Source organism: Oncorhynchus kisutch, linkage group LG2 (genome assembly GCF_002021735.2).
Source record: "Oncorhynchus kisutch isolate 150728-3 linkage group LG2, Okis_V2, whole genome shotgun sequence".
NCBI lineage: Eukaryota > Metazoa > Chordata > Actinopteri > Salmoniformes > Salmonidae > Oncorhynchus > Oncorhynchus kisutch.
In genome coordinates, this window is record NC_034175.2 from 60,285,535 (window position 1) to 60,304,734 (window position 19,200).

Genomic DNA, 19,200 nt, shown 5'->3' on the forward strand with positions numbered 1-19,200 from the left:
GGGCACTATGGTGTTAAACTCTGAGCTGCAGTCAATGAACAGCATTCTCAGATAGGTGTTCCTTTTGTCCAGGTGGGAAAGGGTAGTGTACAGTAGAGTGCGACTGAGATTGCGTCATCTGTGGATCTGTTGGGGCGGTATGCGAATTGGAGAGGGTCTAGGGTATCCGGGAGGATGCTGTTGTGAGCCATGACCAGCCTTTCAAAGCACTTCATGGCTACCAACGTGAGTGCTACGGGGCAGTAGTCATTTAGGCAGCTACCACATGTTCTTGTCAAATTCAGAGTAGCTTGCAAGCAATGAGATATGCCAAATAATCTAAAAACGACTTGGTCAAATAAATCTAATTTGACCTTTCAGACAAGTTGCATGGACAGTAATCAGATTTGTATCGGATTTCGAACCACCTTCATAGATGGTTTGAAATGTGCATAGAAACTTCCGATTCCATGTGCTTTTTGACTGTTCAGACGGCATGAAAAATAACATACTCGAATACGCAAAAAAATATGATTGGAGTCGCTTTAAAACTGCCTGTGCGAACAAGGTTGAGAGTAACCCAGATGCATAAAGGCTTACAGGAGTTCTTATTATGTTGGTTTCAGTGGCCATTCCTCACCCCTAGGTATGAAATGCAGAAGACACATTTCAGTTGAATACATTCAGTTGTTCAACTCACTAGGTATCTCCCTTTCCTTTCCAACCTGGATTTTTAGAGTCATGTGAATGTACTCTGGTAGCTCTTGAATAAGATCTGTGGACAAACAATTTGCTGGAGATACAGACCAGACAGACAGTGTTATTTTATGTAAATGCTACTGAGGTCCCAATAAGCAGTTGAGTTCTACATAGATGATTTCTCTGCTCCTCTTTCTTCAAAGCAGTCACAGGGCGGCGCACAATTGTGACTGCAGTTGGTGGTTGAAGATATCCCTCTAGTGGTGTGGGGGCTGTGCTTTGGCAAAGTGGGTGGGGTTATATCCTTCCTGTTTGGCCCTGTCCGGGGGTGTCCTCGGATGGGGCCACAGTGTCTCCTGACCCCTCCTGTCTCAGCCTCCAGTAGTTATGCTGCAGTAGTTTATGTGTCGGGGGGCTGGGGTCAGTTTGTTATATCTGGAGTACTTCTCCTGTCCTATTCGGTGTCCTGTGTGAATCTAAGTGTGCGTTCTCTAATTCTCTCCTTCTCTCTTTCTTTCTCTCTCTCGGAGGACCTGAGCCCTAGGACCATGCCCCAGGACTACCTGACATGATGACTCCTTGCTGTCCCCAGTCCACCTGGCCATGCTGCTGTTCCAGTTTCAACTGACCTGAGCCCTAGGACCATGCCCCAGGACTACCTGACATGATGACTCCTTGCTGTCCCCAGTCTACCTGGCCATGCTGCTGCTCCAGTTTCAACTTCCACCTGACTGTGCTGCTGCTCTAGTTTCAACTGTTCTGCCTTATTATTATTCGACCATGCTGGTCATTTATGAACATTGAACATCTTGACCATGTTCTGTTATAATCTCCACCCGGCACAGCCAGAAGAGGACTGGCCACCCCACATAGCCTGGTTCCTCTCTAGGTTTCTTCCTAGGTATTGGCCTTTCTAGGGAGTTTTTCCTAGCCACCGTGCTTCTACACCTGCATTGCTTGCTGTTTGGGGTTTTAGGCTGGGTTTCTGTACAGCACTTTGAGATATCAGCTGATGTACGAAGGGCTATATAAATAAATTTGATTTGATTTGATTGGCCCAGCATCGTCTGGTTTTGGCCATCATTCCAAATAAGAATTTATTCTTAACTGATGTGCCTCGTTAAATAAAAGGTTACATTTGAAAAATGTGTTTAAATAAAAGCAGTGTCTAATAAATGTAGCCTAGTTAGAGTTGCTTTAGAGATTGCACTTTTGTAATGCATTTTAATTCACACTGACATGTGTAAAGTTTAGGGAGCAACAGGTGAGCAGCCCTCAGCATCTCTTACCTGTGTCTGTGTTCATCATGGTCCCCCTGTCCATGTATGACCACCTGTCCACCAGGATGCTTAGCTCCCTTGGGCGCCTCGATGTGCGGAATCAGCACGTCCTCCAAGCCCAGGTCGAAGCGCTTGTGTTTTGAGTTGTCCGGGAGGAAGAAGAAAGCTCCAAAGCATAAAGTGATGAAGGCACTGAGGATGAGGAGCAGGATAAACTTCTCTGAGAGCCTCAGGGTGGCCCTGTGGTGTGGGAAAGAGGCGGCACCGGGTGACAGGGTGGGTATCCTGCGGCCCGACAGTGGCAGTAGAGCTGGTGTGGTCATGTTGGATTGTGGAAAACAACTCAGGGTGGACAAATGTCACAGCTGTGTTATCTGCTACTGTATTATCTCATTGTGGCGGCAAGTACGTGTCCAGAAATCAAGTGTCGTGGTCCCTCAGTGAAGTGACTGGTCACCAGTAAATGTATGGGTTTTATTCTGAAATTGAAGGAGAGAGTAATGAGGAAATAGCAGGTAGCTACATTACTCCGATATTATCCTATGGTTGATTAGCCTGAAAACTGCCTGTCTTACAGTCAGACAAATAGCATAAAAAAGGTCACACTCAAAATACACTGGAGGCTTTTAAAAGTCATTACATTTACGAAAACATAAGCACATGCTTCTGACTAGGGTGAAATGTACTATATTTATGAAGCACACAATCTTAGTTTGTCCATAAGGACAAGTCATACAGAACGTGTCGGCAAATAGTGTCGGCAAATAAATGTGTTAAACCGGTTTGAAAAGGGAAAGATATTTCTAGGTATGCAGGCTAGCAGATGTTACATAAAATAGCGCTACGTAGATAGCAGAAACACCTGCGTGAGCGCGTGATGCCACCACACACTACGCCAACAATGCACATCACCACCACCCTTCAATGATACCTAGTGTACTAAACTCCACTTCTTCACCGTGGAGTTTAGTCAGTTATCATATAACAAATGTAGTGCGAGACGACACATTTAAAAAACAATTTTTACTGTAATATACTTCCAAGTAACACTTAAGAATATTTAGTTAATCAGCTTGGGGAAACCAATCTTACCGTGCAAATCCTTTTGTCATTCTGATCCATGTTGTTTGGTTGAGATCCGAACGCTAACGTTCTGAACTGGATAACAAAAAAACGAATCAAACCCAACGACAAACTATTAATACAGTTAAGAAATTGTTTAATACCTAACTAACTAAATGTTGTAAACTAATTGAGCAGGATACATAGCTTTCAAACAGTGAAAAATTAACATCGAGCGATTGTCGCATAATCGACAAGAATGAAGCCTTAATAGCTAAATTACCGTGAAATTCCCCCATTACCATTTCATAAACAAATGCGCAGGTAAAATGTTATGTTGCCGTTAAATTCAACACGTACTGCTAGCTAGTTGAATACTCCCAATATATTTTCCCAGCTTCCTCACACGGCCCTACGTCTGATGTCGGCGTCTACACAGAATACCAAGTTCATCCGCTGAATTGACAGGCTTGGCTAGCACAGCTAGATGGCTAGCTAGCTAAATTGCTAAAGGAGAAACTGACTATCTACCATTAACTGATTAAACAAATGCATGTGCACCCCCAATATTGTATTGTAATATTAGCAACTTTTTTCGGATATGTTGAGGTTTGTAAAACGACTTGGCCAAAAGACTGCGCCTTTTTCTGTAAAGGCATCTACCTAGCTAGCTACTGTAAGCTAGCTACCGGAGGCGGTCCGTTACGATTGTTTCGCTGCTGCTGCATCACCTCAATTATGCCTTTGAGGAAATCGGTGACAGAAAAGCATCCTAGTCCACAGTTTCCAAATAGCCGCTTTCAGAAATGTGCTCATGTCTTCAGCTAGCTAGTTATGATTGCCTTTAAGAGTTTTGCTTTCCACTTTGCTTCTTTCGTTGTGGATAACTAGCCCTGTCTATGTTCAGGCATGTTGATACTGCTGCAAAGACCGAAAACTCCTCCCCTCATTCTCCAGCCTGGTAAATTTAGGGAGCGTCTATCAATTTCGAAAGGCTATTTGCAACGTGTTTATCTGTGTAAATTAGCAGTGTTCTGGCTGCGTTTAGACAGGCAGCCCAATTCTGATATTGTTTCACTAATAGGTGTTTTGATTATCAGATCAGATGTGATTGGTCAAAAGAAAGCATTTCACAGGGATGCTGGCCAAGGTTGACTTCAATGCTTCACAAAGTTGTGTCAAATTGGCTGGATGTCCTTTGGATGGTGGATCATTATTAAGACACGCGGAAACTGTTGAGCGTGAAATAAACAGCAGCGTTGCAGTTCTTGACACAAACCTGGAACTTACATATTTTGTCTTGACCATTCACCCCCTAAATGGCACAAACACACAATCCATGTTTTTATTTGATTTTTATTTCACCAGGTAGGCAAGTTGAGAACAAGTTCTCATTTACAACTGCGACCTGGCCAAGATAAAGCAAAGCAGTGCGACACAAACAACAACACAGAGTTACACATGGAATTAACAAGAGTACAGTCTAACACAATAGAAAAGAAAGAAAGTCTATATACAGTGTGTGCAAATGGTGTGAGGAGGTAAGGCAATAAATAGGTCATAGTAGCTAAGTAATCACAATTTAGCAAATTAACACTGGAGTGATAGATGTCCAGATGATCATGTGCAAGTAGAAATACTAGTGTGGAAAAGAGCAGAAAAGTAAATAAAACAATATGGAGATGAGGTAGGCAGATTGGATGGGCTATTTACAGATGGGCTATGTACTGCTGCAGCGATTGGTTAGCTGCTCAGATAGCTGATGTTAAAACAAAGCAGGTGTTGGCTTTGGGGATGACCAGTGAGATACACCTGCTGGAGCGTGTGCTACGGGTGGGTGTTGTTATCGTGACCAGTGAGCTGAGATAAGGCGGAGCTTTACCTAGCATAGACCTATAGATGACCTGGAGCCAGTGGGTCTGGCAATGAATATGTAGCGAGGGCCAGCCGACCAGAGCATACAGGTCGCAGTGGTGGGTGGTATATGGGGCTTTGGTGACAAAACGGACGGCACTGTGATAGACTGCATGCAGAGTAGTGTTGGAGGCTATTTTGTAAATGACATCGCCGAAGTCGAGGATCGGTAGGATAGTCAGTTTTACGAGGGTATGTTTGGCGGCGTGAGTGAAGGCGGCTTTGTTGCGAAATAGGAAGCTGATTCTAGATTTAATTTTGGATTGGAGAGGTTTAATAGGAGTCTGGAAGGAGAGTTTACAGTCTAGCCAGACACCTACAGTGGGGAGAACAAGTATTTGTTACACTGCCGATTTTGCAGGTTTTCCTACATACAAAGCATGTAGAGGTCTGTCATTTTTATCATAGGTACACTTCAACTGTACCTATGATAGGTACAGGATTTTAATCCATGACAGCGTAGTGTGTTACTAATGTTACTAATCATTTTCTTTGAGACTGTGGTCCCAGCTCTCTTCAGGTCATTGACCAGGTCCTGCCGTGTAGTTCTGGGCTGATCCCTCACCTTCCTCATGATCATTGATGCCCCACAAGGTGAGATCTTGCATGGAGCCCCAGACCGAGGGTGATTGACCGTCATCTTGAACTTCTTCCATTTTATAATAATTGCGCCAACAGTTGTTGCCTTCTCACCAAGCTGCTTGCCTATTGTCCTGTAGCCCATCCCAGCCTTGTGCAGGTCTACAATTTTATCCCTGATGTCCTTACACAGCCCTCTGCTCTTAGCCATTGTGGAGAGGTTGGAGTCTGTTTGATTGAGTGTGTGGACAGGTGTCTTTTATACAGGTAACGAGTTCAAACAGGTGCAGTTAATACAGGTAATGAGTGGAGAACAGGAGGGCTTCTTAAAGAAAAACTAACAGGTCTGTGGGAGCCAGAATTCTTACTGGTTGGTAGGTGATCAAACTTGTCATGCAATAAAAAGCAAATTAATTACTTAAAAATCATACAATGTGATTTTCTGGATTATTGTTTTAGATTCCGTCTCTCACAGTTGAAGTGTACCTATAATAAAATTACAGACCTCTACATGCTTTGTAAGTAGGAAAACCTGCAAAATCGGCAGTGTATCAAATACTTGTTCTCCCCACTGTAGGTATTTATAGTTGTCCACATATTCTACATCAGAACCATCCAGAGTAGTGATGCTAGTCTAGCGGTCGGGTGCGGGCAGCGAATGGTTGAAAAGCATGCATTTAGTTTTATTAGCGTTTAAGAGCAGTTGGAGGCCACCGAAGGAGTGTTGTATGGCATTGAAGCTTGTTTGGAGGTTTGTTTACACAGTGTCCAAAGAACGGCCAGAAGTATACAGATTGGTGTCATCTGCGTAGAGGTGGATCAGGGAATCTTGCGCAGCAAGAGCGACAATGTTGATATCTATGCAGAGAAAAGAGTCAGCCCGACAATTGAATCCTGTGGTACCCCCCATAGAGACTGCCAGAGGTCCGGACAACAGGACCTCCGATTTCACACTGAACTCTATCTGAGAAGTAGTTGGTGAACCATGCGAGGCAGTCATTTGAGAAACGAAGGCTGTTGAGTCTGCCGATAGGAATACGGTGATTGACAGAGGCGAAAGCCTTGGCCAGGTCGATGAAGATGACTGCACAGTACTGTATTTTATCGATGGCGGTTATGATATCGTTTAGTGTGGCTGAGGTGCACCCGTGACCAGCTCGGAAACCAGATTGCACAGCAGAGAAGGTACGGTGGGAATCGAAATGGTCAGTGATCTGTTTATTAACTTCGCTTTTGAAGACTTTAGAAAGGCAGGGCAAGATGGATATAGGTCTATAACAGTTTGAGTCTAGAGTGTCACCCCCTTTGAAGAGGGGGATGACTGCAAAAGCTTTCCAATCTTTAGGGATCTCGAATGATACGGAAGAGAGGTTGAACAGACTGGTAATAGGGGTTTCAACAATGGCAGCGGATAATTTTAGAAAGAGGGTCCAGATTGTCTAGCCCAGCTGATTTGTACGGGTCCAAGTTTGCAGTTCTTTCAGAACATCTGCTATCTGGATTTGGGTGAAGGAGAAGCTGGGGAGGCTTGGGCAAGTTGCTGCGGGGGGTGCGGAGCTGTTGGCCCGCGGTTGAGGTAGCCAGGAGAAAAGCATGGCCAGCCGTGGAGAAATGCTTATTGAAATTCTCGATTATCAAGGATTTATCAGTGGTGACAGTGTTACCTAGCCTCAGTTCAGTGGGCAGCTGGGAGGAGGTGCTCTTATTCTCCATGGACTTTACAGTGTCCCAAAACATTTTGGAGTTAGAGCTACAGGATGCAAATTTCTGTTTGAAAAAGCTAGTCTTTGCTTTCCTGACTGACTGTGAGTATTTGTTTCTGACTTCCCTGAAAAGTTGCATATCGCGGGGACTATTCGATGCTAGTGCAGTCCACCACAGGATGTTTTTGTGCTGGTTGAGGGCAGTCAGGTCTGGAGTGAACCAAGGGCTATATCCGTTCTTAGTTCTACATTTTTTGAAAGGGGCATGCTTATTTAAGATGGTGAGGAAATTACTTTTAAAGAACTACCAGGCATCCTCGACTGACGGGAGGTCAATATCCTTCCAGGATACCCGAGCCAGGTCAATTAGAAAGGCCTGCTCGCAGAATTGTTTTAGGGAGCGTTTGACAGTGATGAGGGCTGGTCGTTTGACCGCGGACCCATAGCGGATGCAGGTCAATGAGGCAGTGATCACTGAGATCCTGAAGGAAAACAGTAGAGGTGTATTTTGAGGACAAGTTGGTCAGGATAATATCGATGAGGGTGCCCATGTTTACGGATTTAGGGTTGTACCGGGTGGATTCCTTGATAATTTGTGTGAGATTGAGGGCATCTAGCTTAGATTGTAGGACTGCCGGGGTGTTAAGCATATACCAGTTTAGGTCACCTTACTGAACGAACTCTGAAGATAGGTGGGGGGCAATCAATTCACATATGGTGTCCAGGGCACAGCTGGGAGCTGAGGGGGGGTCTATAACAGGCGGCAACAGTGAGAGACTTATTTCTAGAGAGATTCATTTTTAAAATTAGAAGCTCGAACTGTTTGGGCATAGACCTGGAAAGTATGACAGAACATTGCAGGCTATCTCTGCAGTAGATTGCAACTCCTCCCCCTTTGGCAGTTCTATCTTGATGGAAAATTTTGTAGTTGGGGATGGAAATCTCATTATTTTTGGTGGCCTTCCTAAACCAGGATTCAGGCACGGCAAGGACATCAGGGTTGGCGGCGTGTGCTCAAGCAGTGAGTAAAACAAACTTAGGGAGGAGGCTTCTGATCTTAACATGCATGAAACCAAGGCTTTTTTGTCTCAAGGCTTAACAATCCTTCTTTAACCTGTCTCCTCCCCTTCATCTACACTGATTGAAGTGGATTTAACAAGTGACATCAATAAAGGATTCAAGCTTTCACCTGGTCATGGAGAGAGCAGGTCTTCTTAATGTATTCTACACTCAATGTATGGATCCAGCAATTATTTCTTTAGTAGTCTCACTACACTAGGTTGAAGGGTTGCCTATTACAATGTTAACAATGGTCATGTTTCCCTGCTCAATCTTTGCTGACATATGCCAGATCTTACAATGCCTGGATAGGTATTTTACGTATCAGCTAACCACATCATATGGTATAGTAATTTTGTACCTGATGGCCCAGTCGATGATGTGGCATGCAACCATTGGTTGATGCATGCAAATTCTGAGCAGGGGAACACAAACAATGTTGGCCTAGGTCTGTGATTTCCGAGACTACTTTGCAAGGTCTTAAATTAAGGTACGGGAGCATTTAGGCCTAGGAAAAATTATGGGAAAGTGGATGTTTTTTTTACATTTAAATTTTGTAGAAATACATTTTGTGTGGAAACAATTAGCCTAATCATTTGTCATTTTACAGAGTGCAACTTTTGTCCAGACTACCAGTCAAAATGTGTTTTCTGCTCAATGTTTCTCCCAAGTCTGAAACTATCTATTCACACTGTGCCTACTGACAGTATAAGTTGTTATAATGGTTGTGTTGTCATTAGTGTTGTTATATCTGCCTATTTTACAGTATGTCAATGAGGGGAGTAAGCATTTCTTGACACATGAAGTCAATCCATCTTGAAATGCGGTCACGTCCTGCTGAGTCAGGGGATCCCGAGTCCGTCAGTGGGTCCTTGAGCTGCCATTAGTTCGGGCCCAACTCTGCAGTCCACACCACAGGGCCACTGGGCTGATTTATGTGACACCCCTCACTGAGTGAATTAGTGGTGTGGTGCCATATGACAATTGGGTACTTTTTCCACAGAGCGTGCCATAATCAATGTAGAGTCCTTTTTGGAGACGGATCAGGTGAGTCACGAACGCTCGCTCAAAAAACTGTACATTTTAAACACTGTGTGGGTGGCTCTCTGCCTAAAACACAAAAGGACTGACGCTTTTTTAAAGCTGAGCCAAGTTCCGGAGGGAGGGGGACCATTTGCTTCACTGCATCTCTGGTTATCAATGTCAGAGGGCTATGGATCAATGGCCTGGAGAGGATTCATGGTGAACTTCAAGCCCAATAAAACAATGCAGCAAAGACAAAGTGCTCATTACAAACACTTCAAGAGAGGAAAAAATAGTGGAGAGGGAAAAAGAAACAAAGATAGAACAAATGAGACAAAGAGATGGTTGGTGGTGAGGGAGATAAAGATTTAGAAAGATAAAGCCTTGGTGCAGCAAATGAAACACCAACATCCAGCAGGTAAACATAATGAAACAGCATCTGTCTTTGGAGCGCCGTGTGAACGGGAGGGTGAATTACGACAGTTTAAACCCAGTCAACAGCGTAGAGTACCATCATACCACCCTGGGGATCTGGGCCGGGACAAGGGTAAGAGGATGAGCTCCCACGCTGCAGCAGAAAATACGCTGAGGGAGACTCAGTCAGAACAGTGTTTGTGGGGGTAAGTAAACTGTGTAGTATTCAGGAACTCTGTATACACACACCTCTTTTAAGCCCAAGATTTCTGATTATGTTACGTCCTGTATGGCCAAGTTCACATTATTGCCTGGAGATAACCATTGGGCACTCCACTCTCCTGTGTGATGTAGGGTCCATTTAGAGCTATGTAACTACATTAGTGTGATGGCTATGGCTCTGGAAATCAGGTTACACTGTGTTCAGAGTGACCCATAGTCAGAGTCTTTATGTGTCACAAACACACAGAAAATCACCTCTGATTCTGCACCATGGAGCAATTGCTACAATGCAGTGTATTCCTCCTATCTATCTAGTCCAAAGGGAATTGACTAATATATTACGCATTTTTGGGCTAGAAAGTGGATCATGCGATGCACATGAATAATTGAGGTTGAACTAATATAAACTAATTAAACTAAATTATTCAAAGTTCAGCATGGTCAGACTCTACAAGGCATTGGCATTCCATCACTGTACATTTATAATTACAAACTGCTCTGGGTTCATGTTCTTTTAAATTACCTCTATTTCAACCTCTGCAATGATGAAGAACATTGCGGCTCATCTCTTGGAGCCCTGAGATGAATAGCCTATCAGAGTGGGATGTCAGACAGTGTCATAACACAGTTGTCGTGGTGATGTGACTTGGCGAGCTCTTGCCAGGAGAGGGATAAAGATGAAGTCATCACCTCAGAAACGCACACACACAGGAGTGATGAGAAAGACAGGAGTATGATGGTCAGCCCAGCACGCCAAGAGAAAGGGAGTGAGGGAGTCAGTGAATGAAACAGAGATTCCTTGTGAGAGAAGGAATACAAAAACAGGGAGAAAGACAGAGGGAGGGGAGAGGGATAGAGGGGAGAGGAAAAATAAGAGTTATTTTCCATCACATTTTTCTGTTATGTTGTATTACAAGAGGTTCTTAAGCTTACAAGACACGTTACTTCAGTTCTCAATCATGGGGTTAAGGAGTTTAATGTGGGATGACATAAACCTCTTCTCTCCTGGGTCCACTTTGCAGTCCTAAAACTATGGTTTAATAGTCCACTGCAGTGGTGGAAAAAGTACCCAATTGTCATACTTGAGTAAAAGTAAAGATACCTTAATAGAAAATGACTCAAGTAAAAGTCCACTACTTGGTTTTTAAAATACTAAAAAAGTCAAGTATAAAAAGTCAACGTAATTGCTAATATATACACTTAAGTATCAAAAGTATAAATAATTTCAAATTCCTTATATTGGGCAAACCAGACGGCACAATTTTTTGTTTTTTTTAATTTAGGGATAGCCAGGGGCACACTCCAACACTCAGACCATTTTCCTGTCTTGCTAAGCATTCAAAATGTAACGAGGACTTTTGGTTGTCAAGGAAAATGTATGGAGTAAAAATGACATGATTTTCTTTAGGAATGTAAGTGGAGTAAAAGTTGGCAAAAATAGTTAGTAAAGTTAAGTACAGATACCCCAAAAAAACTACTTAAGTAGTACATTAAAGTATTTTTACTTCAGTACTTGACACCACTGGTCCACTGTAATGTGGTGTCAACACTTGGTGGGTGTGTGTTCTTATGTAAGAGGTGGGGGCAGTTGTTCAGAGAGATCAGGTAGCAGAGGTCTGTTTTTGATCCAAACCTTCATCATCATCATCATCATCATCATCTCCAATGATCTTTAACCCCTCCCTGCCCCCACTAAACAACTATACAGAGGAGGTTCAGCTCCCTCAGGGAGGGTGAGAATGCATTTTGTTAAGTGTAACACCAGTAGTCAAACAGCGTTTCAACCAACAAGCAGTGAGTGGTACAGCTTCCACATAGGCAGCAACAACTGTACAACCAGCTAAACATTACATCTGGTTAGAACAGTCAGTGCCCTATTACTCAATTCCAATATAGCGTAATTAAATAGGTATTGCACTTGATTAGGCACTGTACCCACTAATAAGGATTCTCCAAGTAGCTCGTATTTAATGGAATATTTCCAATACTGAGATGGTATGATGGGCTGAAGTAGGAGTGAATAGCCCACTACTGCCATACAGTGGCGGAGAGAGGAACCGCAGGGACAACTACATATCACCCCGTTGTGTATTCTAAACGACTAAATGTAATAGGAAGTATATACAGATGTCGGAAGTCGGAAGTTTACATACACTTAGGTTGGAGTCATTAAAACTTGTTTTTCATCCACTCCACAAATTTCTTGTCAACAAAATATTGTTTTGGCAAGTCGGTTAGGACATCTACTTTGTCCTAACCGACTTGCCAAAACAAGTCATTTTTCGAACAATTGTTTACAGACAGATTATTTAACTTATAACTTTTAACTTATTAATTCACTGTATCACAATTCCAGTGGGTCAAAAGTTTACATACACTAAGTTGACTGTGCCTTTAAAATGATGTCATGACTTTAGAAGCTTCTGATAGGCTAATTGACATCATTTGAGGTGTACCTGTGGATGTATTTCAAGGTCTACATTCAAACTCAGTGCCTCTTTGCTTGACATCACAGAAAAATCCAAATAAATCAGCCAAGACCTCAGAAAAAGAATTGTAGACCTACACAAGTCCAGTTCATCCTTGGGAGCAATTTCCAAACGCCTAAAGGTACCATGTTCATCTGTACAAACAATAGTATGAAAGTATAAACACCATGGGACCACGCAGCCGTCATAACGCTCCGGAAGGAGACGCATTCTGTCTCCTAGAGATGAACGTACTTTGGTGCGAAAAGTGCAAATCAATCCCAGAACAACAGCAAAGGGCCTTGTGAAGATGCTAGAGGAAACAGGTACAAAAGCATCAATATCCAATGTAAAAAAGTCCTATATTGACATAACCTGAAAAGCCACTCAGCAAGGAAGCACTGCTCCAAAACCGCCATAAAAAAAAGCTAGACTACGGTTTGCAACTGCACATGGGGACAAAGATCGTACTTTTTGGAGAAATGTCCTCTGGTCTGGTGAAACAAAAATAGAACTGTTTGGCCATAATGACTATCGTTATGTTTGGAGGAAAAAGGGGGGGCTTGCAAGCCGAAGAACACTATCCCAAACGTGAAGCACGGGGGTGGCAGCATCTTGTTGTGGGGGTGCAGCAGGAGGGACTGGTGCACTTCACAAAATAGATGGCATCATGAGGAAGCAAAATTAGGTTGATGTATTGAAGCAACATCTCAAGACATCAGTCAGGAAGTTAAAGCTGGGTCGCAAATGGGTCTTCCAAATGGACAATGACCCCAAGCATGCTTCCAAAGTTGTGGCAAAATGGCTTAAGAACAAGAGTTGGAGTGGCCATCACAAAGCCCTGACCTCAATCCTATAGAAACTGTGTGGGCAGAACTGAAAAAAATGTGTGCGAGCAAGGAGGCCTACAAACCTGACTCAGTTACACCAACTCTGTCAGGAGAAATGGGTCAAAATTCACCAAACTTATTGTGGGAAGCTTGTGGAAGGCTACCCGAAACATTTGACCCAAGTTCAACAATTTAAAGGCAGTGCTGACAAATACTATTTGAGTGTATGTAAACTTCTGACCCACAGGAAATGTGATGAAAGAAATAAAAGCTGAAATAAATTATTCTCTAATATTATTCTAACATTTCACATTCTTAAAATAAAGTGGTGATCCTAACTCACCTAAGATAGGGAATTTTTACTATGATTAAATGTCAGAAATGGTGAAAAACTAAGTTTAAATGTATTTGGCTAAGGTGTATGTAAACTTCCAACTTCAACTGTATGTTATGCTTTGTATTCAGGATAGAAACCTCATAACTGTTAATATTGTACGACACATGAAGTTATTCCAGTGTTATTTATTTCAGAATAAAAATAATGGTCTTTCAAATACATGAAAGGCACTAAATCAGTCTTGTGATGTAACATGCACATGCAAAACAATAGAAACGACAGAATAGTTAGCTACAGTAGCGGATCACAACAAATATTGTTTTGTGTAGTGTGTATAAAATCTACATCTTGAAAATAGAAATAAATAGAAATTCTGAAAGGGTTGATTTGTAGACCCATGATATCTGGTGGGGGTAGGGGTGTCCTGGCCCTGTCCCTCAGAGCTCCACTGTCCTGAGGTGGCCCCGAGGCGAGCCTGTCCCCCCCACTGCTGTTATTGTTCCACCCACTGCCGTTATGACACTCTGTGGCAGGCACTCTGAGGCCTCCACCGTACTTCCACAGCACGACCAGTGGGGCTTACCGGGGTGACCCTTATGGCCGTGACCACAGCCCTGGAACCCTCCTGTGCACACACACAAAAAGCGAGAGTCCTATTCATACTTTGTACCTGATATTTTCAGAGTAAGAGAAGAAAAGCAAAGCTACCGTGACCGTCTGTGTTTATTCACTTTGGAAAATAGCAGGTGCACATTTGAAAACGCTTATTAAATCTGGCTGGTGCATAATGTCATGGGGGACATAATGACAGACACAGAGCCGTAATGAGTTACTGTTACCTGATGTGACATTTCCCATTCTGCACATACTTAGCGTACCGGTCCTTTAGTAGCCTTTACTCTGCTGCACATACTTGGCATACTGTCCCTAGAGGACATACCTAGCATTATCCCTGCACCAGTACTAGATGTGGCCTTGCCATTGAGTTCTGCAGATAAGTGTATATTTCCTATTCAGCGTACCTATATGTTCCATTTTAAACATACGTAGCCAGGTACCCTGTAGTTTGCTGTACCTACCTGGCATGGTTCCCATGCAGCCACAACGGGCCTCTTTAGAACCCCCACTGGAGCAGAAGGAACAGCAGTGGAATGTTCCACGGTGCCACCGGACCTGTCTCCTCACATTCAGGACAAAGGGGGAACCCTGGAGGGTGAAGCGATTGCCAGGGCCATTAAGTAAGCATAGTATTATTACTAAATCCTGATTGTCACGATTACCGTCATTATCAAATACTGTACAGTACCTTAATGTGTAGGGCCTTGACACACACCCACACAGAGTAGGGCCCTGGCTCCAAGGGGGTGTAGGAGACAGAATAGGAGCCATCATTGTTATCCACCACCGCCGCCTCCACTCTGCTACAGAGGACACAAGTAATTATTTATTTATCTGTTATTTTACCAGGTAAGTTGACTGAAAACGCGTTCTCATTTGCAGCAACGACCTGGGGAATAGTTACAGGGGAGAGGAGGGGGATGAATGAGCCAATTGTAAACTGAGGATTATTAGGTGACCGTGATGGTTTGAGGGCCAGATTGGGAATTTAGCCAGGACACCGGGGTTAACACCCTTACTCTTACGATACGTGCCATGGGATCTTTAATGACCTCAGAGTCAGGACACCCGTTTAACGTCCCATCCGAAAGACGAATTAACAGCAGCAGATACAGTATATATTTTTTTTTATTTCACCCCCTTTTCTCCCCAATTTCGTGGTATCCAATTGTTAGTTGTTACTATCTTGTCTCATCGCTACAACTCTTGTGCGGGCTCGGGAGAGACGAAGAAAAGCAAAGCTACCGTGACCAAGTCGCACTCTTTAACACAGTGCGCATCCAACCCGGAAGGCAGCCGCACCAATGTGTTGGAGGAAACACCGTGCACCTAGCGACCTGGTTAGCGTGCACTGCGCTCGGCCCGCCACAGGAGTCGCTAGTGCGCGATGAGACAAGGATATCCCTACCGTCCAAACCCTCCCTAACCCGGACGATGCTAGGCCAATTGTGCGTCGCCCCATGAACCTCCCGGTCGCGACTGGATGCAACAGAGCCTGGGCGTGAACCCAGAGTCTCCGGTGGCACAGCTAGACCACTGCGCCACCCAGGAGGCACGCAGCAGATATATTTGATGATGTAGTTATAACGCATGGTACCACTTACAAAGCATGTATGACTCCTTTATAACAGCATCATCTCATAATGATCCGGACTAAATAACAAATGTTCATCAAGATTAGCTCAATCAGATCAGAAACCCGGCACACCCAGTAGTACAGAGAACTTGGTAGATGTGTGTGCTGCAGATGATCTGGTTCCTCACCAGTCTTTCTTCTCCTTGTGGACCATACTGACCAGGACAGCTTCCCCTCCACGACCCATCTGCTCTCCAGCAAAGTCTCTACACACCAGGGTGAACTCCCCTCTCTGGCCTTCCCTGCCACGCTGCAGACCTGGGGGCAGGGACAGGTTAAAGGTCAGTCTCTCTTTCACTCACATGTTCGTATTACTTCCCTCTCAGCGCTGACAAAGGTTGTTTCCCCCTAAAACACCTTTTTGGATAACACTTGAGTAGAAGGCTCTGTATATACATAAGCACATAAAACCACTCTGATCTAGACACTGGTGGTGTGGCTTTGTGTGTGTGTTCTGGTGACAGCCATGCACCCTGTCACACTGCACCAGCAGCTGTTGCTCTTAACACACAATTTACTGCTTGTCCTACACTACAGTGGGCCAAACCCCTGACTTCAATCTTTTAATCGCAGAGCCTGTGTGGTTTTAACATGGGCACACATTTGTAAATACTGTATTATTGATAAGAGTGGCTTAAGCCTATATTTCCTGATGTGTAGATACTACAGCCTTGTGTAATCTACAGCTTTGTTTATAAACGCTAAACATGGGCACTAATTCTATAACATCCTTATCCTTAAGCCAAGAAACTGGGGAAGTAAAGAAACAGTGACATGGGCTGCAGGTTCTCTTTTTCAACTCTTATCACAAACACTCTCCAAGGCCCGGTAGTAGGCATAGACAAAACACACACACCTGCTTTATGGATTGACATCTGTCCATATATTTCAATGAATACAACTAGGGGCAGTTGACTTTGACACAGAGAGTCTCTATTTGCTGAAGCCATGCATCTCCAGCTCAGCAGGCAAACATTAGCCACAGCAGGGAATAGCTCTTTGTACTATCACAGTGGGCATGCTGCTACAGAGCGGTGTGTGTGTGTGTGTGTGTGTGTGTGTGTACCACAACAAAAGAGAGGGGTGTATCTCAAATACCTGTGTTTTGACAAAGCAAATACCTGCCACTTGAAATGTTTCCAAAAAGACCAGGAATGTCATCCACTACTTATCCTTTACATACTGTATAATTGCCTTAAGGTCTCTGTTTGTTTGTGTGTGTGTGTGTGTGTGTGTGTGTGTGTATGTGTAGGTCTGTTGTAAAAGAGCATCTCCTAAATATAGTTATAGAGGTTGCCTTCAGGGTTGTTCAAAGTGGGACAGGAGAACTGCCTCAGAATTAGGGGCTAGGGGAAATATGGCATAGGGGCTAAGGGTTGTTTCTGGACGGGACCTTGGTAGGGGTCTCACCTTCCCCTTCAATGGTGCACCTGCTGAGCTCCAGGGTCTTGGTGTGGATCACCCCCACCATCGGGTACCCCGCCACCTCGCCTGCACTCTCCTGTGGCAGGAAGCAAATACTGCTCCCTTCATCGGGGCAGACGGCTTCTGGGGGGGGGTTGTAACCCGTCTCCATCAGGACAGCTAGCCTGCGGAGGGTCACGTCCTTAGTACTGAGGATTTCTGCGTCCGACCCGCACGTCAGCAGCCGCTCGGCAAACTCCACCCCCCCGCGGGTGTCTGACAGGGCCTGCTGCAGCTGCGCCCTCTGCAGATGGAGATGACTCCTGCGCTGCAGACCCAGCTCCTCTAAGCGCCGTAGCAGCAACAGGCAGTGCGACTCCACAGCGCTAGCATAGCCTCGTGCGAAGGAACGCACCTCGTCCACCGCCGCATCCACCCTGGTCTGCAAGGTCTCCTGGGATAGGTCCACCTTCCTCAGTGACTCCTCCAGCTGGTCCAGCCGTGGCCGCAGGCGCCCGGTAACCAAATCCCGGATATGGCCCCCATGGTGATCGATGACATCACGTGTGGGGAGGCAGCGGTGGTCGCGGTGGAAAGTGGCGGCACACTCCAGGCAGACAGGTAGGTCACAGGGCTCACAGAAGAGACGCAGCTCCTGGGCAGGGTGGAGGGAGCACAGGACGGGCCGAGAGAGACAACCCTGGGTCTTCAGGTCCTCCAGACACTGGACGGTGTGAGACAACGTCCTCTTCTGTCTCCTGGGGAGGAAAGAAGGTGGAGATTGTGAACTCATAGGTTCCACTTGATTACACTGTAATTGCATGTAGCCTACCTGCCTACAGTTATCATGTAATAAAAGGCAAGTGGCCAGCTCAAAGCTTAAATGGAAGTCGGGAACCAACCATAATCCTAGACTAGTTAACTTGCAACAATGTTGAAACATTGAACATGAGTTATAAATATTTTTTATGCACTCACCTGTGAGCTTGAATACAAAACTCACACAGGTTGACACTGCACACCTCACAACGCTTCTCTGCGTCCCCGTCGCTGCACAGGTCGCATACCACAGAGTTCTTGCTCATCAGCGTCTCCAGAAACACTTCGTCCAGGGCCAAGTGGTCAGTGGTCAGCCCGTCCACTCCGGACAACGGGATGTCCACCTCGGAGTCACACTCCGGACAGAGAACGGTGACGGCAGAGGGCGGCTCGCCTTCCAGAGGGACCGCTTTACCATCGTGTACTCCCGAAGACACCGAAAATGGTTCCAGTTGACGAACGCAGTCTGCGCAGAAGGTGTGTAAACACTGCATAATTTTAGGCTCGCGATATAAACATTTACAAACGCGGCACACTGCCCTCGCATTGATCACGACGTCCCCGTTATCTCCGTTTTTAGAGCTCGAGTTTGTGGTCGCGGTTGGCGAGGAATCCACATCTTTTTCCAAAATTTGGTCACAGTGTGACATTGTGTTTTATAGTATTGTCTCGTTTCTTTAAAAACAATTTGTTACCGGATTTTGTTAAAGAATAAAAAATACCGGTGTCAGAAATCGACCTAGGCTACCAATTTGCAACTATATCAGTAGCCTAGGTTACAGTTAACGTTAGTAGGCAACAGAAAACCCCAGCATAATACCGTAACGCCAAAATAACATTCAGTGTAGGACTGTATAGGCCTATAACTATTGTTACACTGTTTCCTACACCCTCAACTTTTCTTCCGTAATACTCCACACTAGGTACGTTCTCTCTTCCTTGAAACATGAAACCCTCTTCTCCAGTCCAATGAAAAACAGCCTTTGCACCCCCAGGCGTGGTTTGAAGTTGTTCGCGATCTGAAGCAGAGAACTAAACGACGTCCCAGGCCCCTCAACTCAGCAGAGGCAGAATATCCTTCCCGCAGGCCCCATCTACTGGTTTGAAAGACCATGCATGGCCCATGCAGCTAACACAGAATGAACTTCAACAAG

At 44.7% G+C, this 19,200-nt stretch overlaps 2 protein-coding genes across 6 annotated transcripts in view; both read right to left on the minus strand.

Moving 5' to 3' along the window:
• The window catches only part of LOC109869372 (mannosyl-oligosaccharide 1,2-alpha-mannosidase IB), a 146,119-nt gene extending 142,149 nt beyond the window's left edge, over nucleotides 1-3,970 (minus strand). The window contains exons 1-3 of one of the 5 annotated variants that reach the window (XM_020459463.2): nucleotides 3,752-3,970; nucleotides 3,051-3,116; nucleotides 1,968-2,437 (exon numbers count right to left, since the gene is read on the minus strand). In XM_020459463.2, coding sequence (XP_020315052.1) covers nucleotides 1,968-2,281 — 314 coding nt within the window. In that variant the 5' untranslated portion in view covers nucleotides 2,282-2,437; nucleotides 3,051-3,116; nucleotides 3,752-3,970. Of the gene's footprint in view, nucleotides 1-1,967; nucleotides 2,438-3,050 lie in introns of all 5 variants that reach the window. The other 4 variants (XM_031799179.1, XM_020459491.2, XM_020459472.2 and 1 more) reach the window with 4 other exon arrangements.
• Nucleotides 3,971-13,736: 9,766 nt separating this feature from the next.
• Nucleotides 13,737-19,115, minus strand: LOC109869392 (tripartite motif-containing protein 45). Its single transcript, XM_020459511.2, has 6 exons — nucleotides 18,206-19,115; nucleotides 17,234-17,985; nucleotides 15,952-16,081; nucleotides 14,876-14,990; nucleotides 14,649-14,775; nucleotides 13,737-14,194 (listed from the first exon to the last, which is right to left on the minus strand). Exons 1-6 carry the CDS (start codon nucleotides 18,694-18,696, stop codon nucleotides 14,007-14,009), a joined length of 1,803 nt encoding a protein of 600 aa, XP_020315100.1. The 5' UTR covers nucleotides 18,697-19,115; the 3' UTR covers nucleotides 13,737-14,006.
• Nucleotides 19,116-19,200: the final 85 nt, after the last annotated feature.